Below are 13253 nucleotides of genomic sequence, written 5' to 3'. Positions count from 1 at the left end.
TTCAACATCTAAAATTGAAACCCACTGTAAATAAATCTCAACTCACGACCTGTTTTACTATACTGTTTATGTACAACTATAATGCGATATCCTTGAAAGCAACAACACATGCAAAGCAGTAAAGTGTCACATGTGCCCCTTGCTCCAAGACCACAATATCAGACTAAGTGATTTATGCTTCCAGCAATGCTTCCAAAAAAAATTTTCAGGGTAATAAAATTCCAATTAGAATGTATGAATGCATTTATTATTTGGTACAGAATCAAGCTGATCCAGTGAATACTATTGTTTCCGAGCCAGACTGATTTAATTACATTGAAGGTGTTTCAGTGCTACAAGTCATCTGTTTGATGCATATAGAATTTCACAGTATAAGTGTATGGAAGTGTTATTTGAGCACATTCTTATAAAATTTACTATTCTCTTTCACCACACTTACTTGCCAACCAATAGAAACTGAGGTCCCACCACCATCTACTAGAACCATTTAGTTTTGTTTTCATTCTTGATTTAGAAAGTCTTTGAAGTAAAGGCTTCTTTAACAACCATTTTGCCTTCTTTCAACTAGTGATTGGAGTTTGTAAAAAACTTCTTGGGTAGTTACTTCAAAGTAATGTATCAATTTAGTACATATACAGAACATCTGTTTAGTAATTTCTATATATACTTGTTAATCAAAATCCAGTGTAGTTGTTTGTGTATTTTAGCACAACATGTATTCCTTCTGAAATGTGTGACACACATCACACTCACAGATTATACACACCAGAAAATACACAGTACATATCAGTAATGATACACAACGGAGGATACATGCAATATACACTTAAAATGAATAAGAGATACAGTTTCTTCTGAATGTGTCATTTTCACCTGATGAAGAAAGCATTCTATTCTTGATTCCGTCGTATGGACAGATGAGGAAGTAGCTGGTGAAAGATCATAGGATGAAGATGTGAAATCACCAAAGCCAAGTACATCAAGCCAACCTACTCCACCATCACAGAAAAGAGAAGGGAATGGGTCGAGCTATAGCATCTACTAGAACTGCTCCTTGCCAGCAGGAGAGATCCTTCACCTGCAATGACACTTGGACCTACGTGCAGATAACCAAACAACCTACCAACATACTGCAATTCAATAGATGTGAAACTACTTCCCAATGGGTAACTTCTACAAAGACAATTATTTATTTAAACTTTTCTTCACATTTGAAATGAAGTTACATTGTGTTGAAACAAACTGGTATGTTCAATGTAAACAGCCACACCAAGCATTTAAACCACCAGTAAAAACAAAAAATGAAACTGTAAAATGGACTGATATGTGTTGTAAAGATACTTTAGCACATTACAGCCATGTAATTCAATCTCTTCCCTACTTTTTCTGACTTCTGGTCTACCTGTCTTCCTTTCCACACTCCTCAGTCCTCTAACATCTTCTATAGAGACAGGTGTTTAGCTATCCATACTAACAACACTAATGCTCTTCTCTAGAAGTAACCCTAATTATAACAAACTTTTAAGGTTAAACCTGTCATAGACTGTTTAATAAACTCTTCTGCTATACACTGCTCTCCTAATAATAAATAAATAAATAACCATAGATGAAGATGTTGGGCATAAAATGTTGAACCAATTTTACTTCAGTAATTGCCCAAAACCCCATTATATGGGGTCTGGCAAAAGCAGAGAATAGATACTGCCTGAAGTTTGAAATCTATACAGAAACAGAGAGACAAAAGCCAGCTAAAGGTTTACCAGACAATGTTGTGATAGGTTGATTGATTGATTGATTTAGTGTTTTATGGCACAAAGCAGCGAGGCTATCTGCGCCAGACATTCGATAAAAATGTAAAAAAAATAATAAAATAAAAATAAATAAATGTAGTAATAGACATAAATGGAAATGAAGGTAAAACAAAAAAGTATAAAACCAATGTTGACACCTAGTCTACAATGTTAAGATAAAAGGCAGAGTATAAGAAGTTGTAAGGTATTTACTCTAGCAAAAAGGTAATGATCATAACCCGCCAGGAAGACTAACAGGTAAGTTCAAGAACCAGCGTCAGTCACCTGAAGTTGGTCTTTCCAGTCCTGGTTCCAGGTTATGTGTCATAGCAACCAGTATCAAAATGTAAAAGAATAGAAGTTTTAAAAGATACATAGCAAAATTGTAACAATGAGTAGCCAAATGTCCAGTAAATGGAGTAAAATTTGTAAAAGTAAATGAAGGTAAAAACAAAACAGCAATTAAAACAGAAAATGGTGTAAAAACCAATGGTGACATCCAGTCATCAAAGTTGTAAAATATTTACTCTAGCAAAATGGTAATGATCATAACCCGCCAGGAAGACTAACAGGTAAGTTCAAGAACCACCGTCAATCACCTGAAGTTGGCCTTTCCAGTCCTGGTTCCGGGTTATGTGTCATAGCAGCTATTATCAAAATGTAAAAGAATAAAAGTTTTAAAAGACACTCTGCAAAATCGTAATAATGAGTAGCCAAATGTCCAGTAAAAAGATAAAGTCAAGTAAATGGAGTAAAATTTGTAAAAGTAATTGAAGATAAAAGCAAAACGGCAATTAAAACAAAAAATGGCGTAAAAACCAATGTTGACATCCAGTCAACAAAGTTGTAAAGAACTACCTGTAGCAGAATGGTAATGATCATAACCCACCAGGAAGACTAACAGGTAAGTATAAAAACCACCGTCAGTCACCTGAAGTTGGTCTTTCCAGTCCTGGTTCTGGGTTATGAGTCAATATGGCCAGTACTAAAAAGTTAAGTAGTAAAAGTGTGAAATGATATGCAGCAAAAGTATAATAACAACTCGCCAGGACGACTAACGAGTAGTTCAAACGGATAGTTCAAACAGTAGCGTTAGTCACCTGAAGTTGGCCTTTCCAGTCCTGGTGTCGAGTTATTTAATGTTCTGGCCATTGTCCAAAGTCAAATTGAAGGAGAGAGATTAAAACTGTAAAAAATGAACCACAATTAAAAAGGTGTAATGAATAAATATGCAACACTTAAATGAGATTTAAAAGATTAATGGCCATTAAAAAATTAAAAACATTATCAAGGTGGACAGAGTCACCATCACCAATAACTCTGTCCAATGTTACAGACTGACCCTGGGAAAAAATATGTTTAAAATATTGCCGTCGTTGAGAATTGTAACGATGGCAAGAAAGTAAAACGTGGTTGATAGTGATTTGAGTGTTACACAAACTACACATTGGTGCATCAGTTCCAGATAAAAGAAAATGATGAGTTAAAAAACTGTGACCAATGCGTAGCCTAGTGAGAACAACTTCCTCCTTCCGAACTTTATGGAAGCTAGATGGCCAAAGTCCAATTTTGGGTTTGATTTGAAAAAGTTTGTTGTCGCGTTGCTCACTCCAAGTGGACTGCCAGCTGGCATGGAGCCGAGCCTTGAAGAAAACACCATAGTCCATGTACGGAATAGCCATAGGAGTGATGGTGCTGAAGCAGACATATTTAGCTGCCATGTCTGCAAGCTCGTTCCCGTGAATACCAACATGGCCTGGTATCCAGAAAACTGGATTGAAGTAGCTGCTAATGAGAAATGGGCCAGTCGGTTTCAATATCAGCGAGAATAGGATGTGAGCTAACACGTAGCGATTCCAAGGCAAGTATAGAACTAAGCGAATCAGTATAAATAGTGCAGTTGGAGTACTGCTCAGCTGCAATATGATCCAGGGCAAGAGATATGGCATACAGTTCAGCAGTGAACACAGAAGCTGTAGAAGGGATTCTGTGCGCAACTACTGACCCATAGCAAACCATAGCAGAGCCCACTGAATTACCTGATTTGGAACCATCTGTATAAATGGGAACTGAATGATTGTTTGAAAGATATTCATTGAATAAAAGACGGTACTTCCAATCTGGAGTATCTGCCTTTTTTAGGTGACTGAAAGAAAGGTCACATTTGGGGCTGTAATAAGCCATGGTGGGATGGGCCAACCTGTGGAATCTGCAATGTTATCCAAGGACAGACCCAATTCATCCAATTGCACCGGATGCGAAGGCCAAACGGAGCAATGACAGATCGTCTGTTCTGAAAAAGTACTGCCCACCGAGGAAGGAAAACACATTTCCAGGTGGGATGCTTTGGTAAGGAATGAAGTTTCGAAGCATTTTGTAAAGATAGTTGCAAACGGCAAAGGTGTAGAGAAGGTTCATGAGATTCAATGTATATACTTTGATCTGGAGAGGTATGGAAAGCCCCAGTGCAGAGTCAAGTCCTTGGTGATGAATGGGTCCAGCATCTTTAAGGCGAGGGTCTGGCAGAGCCATAGACCATTGATCCATAATCGAGTTTCGATCTAACAAGAGCACGATATACCTTTAACATTGAACAGCGATCTGCCCCCCAACTGGAAGAAGAGAGAACACGGAGGATGTTCAGTGCTCTTGTGCATTTGACCCAAAGCTGCTTTAAGTGTGGTATAAAGGTCAGTTTACGATCAAAGATAAGCCCCAAGAGCTTGGTCTCCGGGACCACTGGCAGCAAAACTTCACCGATATGAAGTTCAGGATCAGGGTGAATACCCGTCGACTGCAAAAGTGCATGCATACAGTTTTGGAGAGAGAGAAATTAAAGCCGTTCGCCAGAGTCCACTTCTGTACACAATTGAGGGCGGTTTGTAGTTGCCGCTCAATATATCTCATGTTTGACGACTGACATGAGATGTGAAAGTCATCGACATACAGCCCATTCGCAACAGTGATAGGGAGTTGTTCAGTGATGGCATTTATCTTTATACTGAAGAGTGTAACACTCAATACACAACCTTGAGGGACTCCAAGTTCCTGTACAAAAGAACGGGAAAGTGTCAAACCCACACGAACTTGGAATCTCCTGTCCAATAAAAATTTTTTAATAAACATGGGTAGATGGCCACGTAACCCATATGTATGGAGGTCTCACAAAACGCCATACCTCTATGTTGTGTCATAAGCCTTCTCTATGTCAAAGAATATTGATACAAGATGTTGGCGGTTGAGAAAGGCTTCTCTGATAGATGTTTCAAGACAAATTAGGTGGTCTGTGGTGGAGTGCTGTCGACGGAACCCACACTGGGTGGGCGAGAGGAGGTTGTTTGATTCAAGGAACCAAACAAGACGACCATTAACCATCCTTTCTAATGTCTTACAGAGACAGCTCGTCAAAGCAATTGGACGGTAGTTTGAAGGAATCTTGGAATCTCTCCCTGGCTTAGAGAAAGGGAAAATAATAGACTGGTGCCAGGCATCAGGAAAAACATTCTCCTGCCAGATCCGGTTAAAAACAATCAGAAGGACATCAAGAGAAGCAGAAGATAGACGGTGCAGCATGTCATAATGAATATCATCAGGTCCAACAGACGTACTGGCAGACCGATGAAGGGCCATTTTTAGTTCCACCAGGGTAAAGGGACAATTATAGTCAAAGAAACAGTCAGTTGAAAGGAAAGAGGTGATTGCTCTGCCCGAGTCTTGATGGCCAGGAGGGTGGAGGAACAAGCAGAAGTGCTAGATACCCGCAAAAGCTTTCACCTAGAGTGTTAGCGATGTTCAACATCAGTCACCTCCTGACCATCAGAGAGTAAGATCGAGAGGGGACAGAATTGTAGTGCCCATTAACCTTTCAATCCTGTCCCATATGATCTTGGAACTGGTGGAAGAAGATATGCTGGTTGTGAACTTAATCCAAGATTCCTTCTGGTTTTGACGCCTTACCCACCTAGCATGTGCACGGGCCGTTGGAAAGCAACCCGGTTTGAAAGTGTGGGATATCTACAAAAGTATCCCAGGCCCGCTTTTGAGCCTTCCGTGCTAAGTGGCAAGCAGGATTCCACCACGGACAAGGATATCGTGGAAAACGTGTCGAGGTTTTAGGAATACACTGAGCAGCTGCATGTGTGATACAGTCAGTTACCGCTGCTACACAGTCGTCTATTGATGGCTGATTTACGATGGCAGGATCAAGTTCTGCGAGAGCAGTGAAAGTGGGCCAGTCTGCCTGATCCAGCTTCCACCGGGCACGCTGGTAGGGTGGCATCAACCACGCCAGTCTCTCTCAAAGGATCGGAAAATGATCACTGCCTAGTGGATTACTGTCAACCCTCCATGAAAAATGGGAGAATAATGAAGGGGAGCAAACTGAGAGATCAATAGCGGTAAAGGACTGACTAGGTGCATGAAAGTAAGTGGAAGAACCAGTATTGAAAAGAGAAAGATTGTGATCAGAGAGCATCCGCTCTACTGATCGGACCCTCCCATCAATAATAGCACTTCCCAGAGGGATGATGTCCATTAAAATCCCTAGGATTAGAAATGGAGATGGCAATTGTTCAACGAGAGCATCAAGATCTGATTGATCATATGTCTCTCCAGTGGACAGATACAGAGAACAAACAGTGATGGTATGACCCAAGGAAACACGGATGGCTACAGCCTCCAAGGGTGTGTTGAGTGACAAAGACAGGGTGGGCACGTGTTGATCAACCAACAGTGCCACCCCTCCATGTACTCGACCTTCACACAACCTGTCATTTCTGTACAGAGAAAACTGCCGAATGGAGACAGTATCAGCAGTTTTGAGAAATGTTTCTTGTAAAGAAAGACAAACAGGATGGTAGGAAGCAATCAGCGTTTTGATATCATCCAGATTAGAACGTAAACCTCGACAGTTCCATTGTATCAAGGTGGCCATTTTAAGAACGGGTAGGTGAAGTGGCTGGAGAACCCTTCGGTTTACGACCACGCCTTTTTTTCTTTACTGTCTTTAGTCGGAGAAGGTCTATCAACCTCCATGGATCCTGCTCTGGGTCGGGTGGGCAGGTTTTTGTTATTGGAAGGGGAATCCAGTGACTGAGGATGCAAACGAATAATTGTTTTGTCTCTTGTGGTGGGAGAAAAAGATGTATCAGAAGAAATGCCTGTATTTGAAACTGAAGAACATGGATCTTGAGGTTTGTTGGAAGGTATGGGAGGAACACAGATGGGTGTGGAAGTCGATTCATCAACCTTTTTAACCATGGAGGTCAAAAGGCTTTTCATATGTTTTGAAAACGATTCTCTTGGATGCACAGAGAGATCTGTCTGCACTCCCACTGTACTTGTGGAATGAAGTGCAGCAGCATATGTCCGAGATGGAGTTGTGGACAGCAATTTCCGAGCCTCAGGATAACTTATGTTATGTGTCGTTTTCAAACGCTGCACCTCTTTTTCCTCCAACCATTTTGGGCAAGAATGAAAGTAAGAAGGGTGAGAACCATTGCAGTTTACGCAATGTGGGTTCATGTCACAGTCATAGGCATCGTGGTCCTTGCCTCCACAACGAGCACATGTCAGGAAACCACGACAAGATGTCTTTGAGTGGCCGAATCTCTGACATTGGAAACGTCAAAGAGGGTTTGGTACATATGGCCGAACCCTGCAAATGAGATAACCTGCCTTGATGGTGGCAGGTGCACATGGTGAAGTAAATGTTAAAATGAGGGTATTTGTTGGCAGTGCAACTTTGCGAGTGGAGATGCGCCTCACTGCAGAAACTCCTTGAGTGGAGAGACCAGTGAGAATCTCTGACTGGAACGTTCTTCAAATCCCTTTCAACAATAACTCCTCGTGAAGAATTCAAGGTAGCATGGGGTGTAACCTCAATAGGTATATCCCCAATTGCCTTTGAATTCAAGAGGAGTTCACTGTGTTGGGATGTGGATGTTTCAACCAATATGTCACCAGATCGAAGCTTCTTTACTGACTTTGGAGAGCCAGCAACTCCCTCTAGTCCCTTTTGAATAAAAAAAGGGGATATTTGCCTTAAAGGTTTTTCTGAAAGAGAATGTAATATAAGAAAATGAGGTGCGTGTGTTACTGATGTTGAAGATTGCTGTTCTGAGTATTCAAGACGTGGTCGCTACCCATTGAGTGTTTTTTACAATTTTATTTAAATTTTTAGAGGATCCATAGGAAAAAGAAAAAATTTCGGTACCCACTGACTCCACCCACCATGGAGCCCTACAAGGGGACACACTACAAAGTCACGCAAGGACAATGCAGCAATGCCAGGGTTTCATGAGCACTATACCCAAACACCAGCATCAGGCACAATGTCCACAACACCCGTTGAGAACTTCCAACACTGGTACTTGGTTGACTCTAGCCCAAGTGGACCAGCTGATTGACCCAAGGGGGGCAACCCAAAGGCCGCCCGTCTACAGGAATTTGAGGCCAAAGTGGTGTGTTAGGGTTGGACCCCTCAACCACCAGGATCCTCTCCTCCCCTTCACGGGTCGCCACGCATGGCAAACACGTGGGTGGATGTTTAGATTCCAGAGAAGGTAACCAGATAGAACAGAACCTTCCCTGGGAGGTCCCCTCACCACGTACAGGAATCCACACCGAGGGGTTGTGATAGGACTGATGCACAATAGATTAGGTTGCTGGGGTTTCATATACAACTTTTACACTTCTCCTCATTTATCTGACAAACTACTGATTGTGGGAACCTATGCTTTCGAGAGATGCAGGAGAGATGGAGTGCCCACAATAACAGAGAGGGGAAGTAGATTTTTTTAAATGTGAAATTCTGACAGCTGTAAATTGGACTGACAGATGAAACATTTACACACTTTCAACTATACACTCTAGTAGGGAGGGATGCTGAGGTTACCAAACTTCAGTTTATTGTGGACTATAACAAGTTCATTAGAAGAGTGGACCTAACTGACAAACACTTAAGTTACTATTCTAGTGGACAAAGAATAATAAAATACAGTACTTGTGTATTAATGGGAGGCCATTAATTACTTAATTATTGTAAATGCTTTAAGTTTCTTGTTGTTGTTAGGAAAAGAAAAGAAACAAATTAATCTAAATATACCTTATACATTCAATATTGTATTTAAAGGTTTTAAATTTCCCATCCACTGAAGTTATTTCAAAGGCCCCCTGATAATATGCAAGTACCTAAAATTGTATAAAAAATTGGATAGTTGTAAATGCTTAGGTAGACCAGGTTCTTCTGGTATACCACTCTCTAGAACTGGACAGAACTCCACCTCTGAGACTCACTCCAGATAAGCATTTCCCTATAGTTTTTGAAACAGGCAAGTGAAAAAGATGCAGATGATACCTTCCTGAAAATAGTTTTTACAAGTGTAAAATGGGTGATAAGTTTCTTTGTATGAAACACTTTTAAGAGTATCACACCACTGTTACTCTTAACAAGAAGTTAAGACTATGTAAGATGGTAAAAGTCTGCTCTTTTCCTATGTAAATAGGTTTTTCTAAAAAAGAACACAAATTTTAGTCACAATTTTGATTTTTTTCTTGACTTAAAATATTTTTGTAAAATTTTTTTAAGCATTCATACACTTATATATACAACAGTGATGCTCCCTTTCATGTGTCAAAATAATTTGTAATGTTATATCGTATATGCTTATAATATATGACTTTAACAAGTTTTCTATCATTTCTAATGAAATACATATCTAAATTTTCAGTCATTCATACAACTTTTCCTGTGCACAACTTTATGCATATATGTTTGATTCATGCAATTTGTATATGCATTATTCTTTTTAGGTATATATAAATATTTGTCCATAATATTACATGCAATATTTATTAAATATTTTATTTTTCTAAATGTTATGTTTTAAAGTTCTCAAGCTTTGAATGTGCTATAATTTGGTTTTGATTTACCTCAGTTTAGACATTTAGAATAACACAAATTCAGCAGGCATAACTATGTATTAGCATACAAAATACAAATGTAATTACAATATAAGTATGGTAAGTACAGTGATATTTTGGCTATGGTACATTACATATGTATATACGTATAAATATTAATATTCACTCAAAAATGTTTAAATTTTAGTTATATTCCTTAAAACATAGCAAGTAAATGACAAATACACTGCAAAAACATTGATTTTGAGTACGTAACCATGTTACAAGATATTGGGCTGGTGCATCAAATGTGCAGAACTTCTTTATAAGCCTTGTTTATTCTTACGGGTGGAGGATGTAGAGATGCTAATTTTTGTAGGCTTCAAATTTTAAATTTTTGAAAACCAAAGAATTATCAAATTACTGTGTCAGTACACTAAAAAATCCTGTAATTAGTAGGGTCTCCAAAGAAACTATAGATTGGTTAAAAAATACCACTCCCATTCACAGCAGCTGCTTATTCATCACAGTTTGGGCAAAATTACTACTTTCTCCTTCAAGCTATTCATAAACAAGAGGTAATCAGTAGTAGGTGATACCAAGTCAGAACTGTCAAAAAATTGGTGTAGGGGTGGAGTCACTAGTAGATTCACTAAAAATATGGCTATTTCAGCAAATCATGGAGGAGGGAGGTTCTTATTTTATATTTACCTTATCAATACTTCACATTTGAGTTTCTAATTCATTAGATGCTTGTACATATATGGTGGATATAATAAACTAAAAACTGAGTATTAAATTGGACATGTTATGCGACACAAAAAAATCAACTTTACATTTTCTTTTCAATTAAGAAATTTAAACATTTAATATTAAAATACAGATTATAAACTACATCAATCTCATTGACATAAGTAATAAAAATGTTATTTAAAAAAATTTTTGAAAATAATGCTCCAAAACATTGTGACGTACACTTTAACCTACCAAGGGCAAATGGGTTAACAGTAAGAACAAAAGTCCCATAATCTTAAGCAAAAATGTAAAGGAATGTTTACCAAACAGTTGGAAATATGTTCTTGTTACATAACTAGATGTCTAAAAAAACATTTTTGGATGAGTAATGTGTGTAGTGTTAGATGAACTATAATATATGAATTTGAAAAATTAAGTGCTGTTATATATTCATAACCACAAAAATAATAAAATAAGGAATTTAACTGCACAACAAAACCTTCAGAAATATACAGAAACTGATGCAAATAAGACTTCATTTGTACCATCACAACACTTACTTTCAAATCTAGTATGAAGAATACAAGATAAAAATTACTCAATACTAGGCCAAAACCATGGTTAGTCAGTTTTTAAATGAATATCTGGACCGAAAAAAAACAGGTATCATTTATATTATCACGTTTCTCTGCACAAAGGAATTACTACAATTGTGAAAAAACAGTCACACTGATTGTTTTCAAACTTTTCTGTAGAAAATAGTTGAGGCTTGTCATATTGATTCTTCCTACTTTAGGAACAAGCTAAAACATCTTCAACTGAAAGCAAAATCTACTTATCACTTTACATTAAAAACAAAACTTGTAAGAATTAAATAAAAATTCATAATACAAAATAAATCCATCTGAAAACAAAACTAAACAATGACCCATTGGAAAACTCATTCTTTAAAATATTTTTTCAACACCATTTTGGTGTATTTTAAGCTGAATTTAGGTTAATACAAACCTTCTTAGTTACAGTATTCTTATATCATTCACAATTTAATAATTAAGTCAAATTTATGGATAACAAAGGAAACAAAAATCCACCTTCTAAATCCTCATTTATTTGTAATTAATATCTATACATGTATATTAGCACTTCTGCTGTAATTATCATACTATAATGTTAGGTATTCAGAATATAACATAGTTGATTTGCTTAAATTTATCTTACAATATAAATAAAGTTTAAAAATGAACATTTATGTTTACATCACATTTACCAATATTAAAAACAACACATATTTACCAATGTTTAATAAATAATTTTTGTATAGCAATTTTTCAAGACAATTTAAATGAGCACTTGACTGACCTTTTTCAGTTTTAGGGCTGCCATCACACTGGGTCTATTTGCCATCTGTTGAGCCAGACGCATATTTTTTGCAGAAGCCTGTCTCTGTTGCTGCGCCTTTTGTCTTACAGAGGAAACTGATGACTGTGTATGTTCTTGATATGCAGTGAATCTTCAAGGGAGAAATGTGGAGGTTGATAATCACTGTTCAAAATGAAGCCCATTTGACTGAGAAGTCAAACTCATAAAAACAAATTACTTGTTCAGCATGTCTCTTGACACCAGTCTTAACAAAAAGGACTCCATTTAATGCCATCAGACGGGAAAAACAAAGGCAGAGACAGAATGGCTTTAGAAAAGCAATTTTTAAAACTATTTCTGTATGCTATTTGATTTAAAATATAACCAGCTATAGACAATTGATATAATGAATACCAGTAAAAACCATATTTTATATGGTAAAACGAATGATGACGATATCCGTTTCATTTGATATTGGTGCTTTTTTTCTTTCATAACTTATGATCAAAGCAAGCTATATAAATATATAGAGAGCTTAAAAATTAATGATGTAGCTAATTTAATACATCAGTACAATTTGAAAGAAATGTACAAAAATCTTCCTGAAATATTTTACATAATGAAAGAGCAAGATCACAGGTTTCAATCTGTTTTTATCTTAAAGCATGATAAAAGCAATAAAGTGTTAAGAAATATGACAAAACTTTAAGACATGCTTGTGCTGAAGTAATATTTATACTTACAATAATAAAAACTATGTTACCCGAATCTGCAGAGTTTAACACTATCAGCATTCATTTGTAATCTGTAAGATCATTTTAATACAAAATATTTCTCATGTACTTTTGAAAATAAAAAGTCATAGTGCCAAATAAGATTGTTTTTCAAAAGCACTGTCCCACTTTCAAGTTCAAGTCTTTTAGCTTTTTTTTTTTGATTTGCTGTTGATTAATTTCATTGCCTCTTAATTTTAACCCTACACCTGCCTGACAACATCAAAAAGGAGCTTTGACAGAAGTTCTCAAGTGAACTGCAAAAATGGTGAGGATTTCATGTACTTATCACTAGTCAAGGGAGATGACAATTTCAACTACTGAAACAAAACCAGAAAAAAAAAAAAAAGGTTCATAGTAAGATACATAAGAATAACTTCATATAAAACCTTTGTCTATTCATGATAATTATTATCCCTTTGTTTAGGACTAAAGTATTTTTCTTTTATGGGGTTTAAATATAACACTTTCGTAAAATACACTATGGAGTCTGAGTGTGACAACTGTTTTATTTCTTTGAACTTATTGTGTTAGCCTAAGTTAAAAGTGACATTTATATATTATTAAAATTCAAATATCTGTACATTTAATAAACATGTATTATGTTGAAACATGAGGCTGCAGATGGATAACTGTAGTTTTGTTTTACCTATTCACATATTTATACACAATATTCTTCAAATATTTATTTTTA

General features: G+C 37.0%; 1 protein-coding gene across 2 annotated transcripts in view; it reads right to left on the bottom strand.

Annotated features, from left to right (window-relative positions):
* The window catches only part of LOC143249789 (uncharacterized), a 34779-nt gene that overhangs the window by 9421 nt on the left and 12105 nt on the right, over window positions 1–13253 (bottom strand). For both annotated transcript variants that reach the window (XM_076500216.1, XM_076500215.1), the window contains one exon: window positions 11787–11937. In XM_076500216.1, coding sequence (XP_076356331.1) covers window positions 11787–11937 — 151 coding nt within the window. The remainder of the gene's footprint in view (window positions 1–11786; window positions 11938–13253) is intronic.

This window comes from Tachypleus tridentatus, chromosome 4, assembly GCF_004210375.1.
Source record: "Tachypleus tridentatus isolate NWPU-2018 chromosome 4, ASM421037v1, whole genome shotgun sequence".
Lineage (NCBI taxonomy): Eukaryota > Metazoa > Arthropoda > Merostomata > Xiphosura > Limulidae > Tachypleus > Tachypleus tridentatus.
Note: the sequence above shows the minus strand (reverse complement) of the source record. Positions and strands in the feature narration are given on the sequence as shown.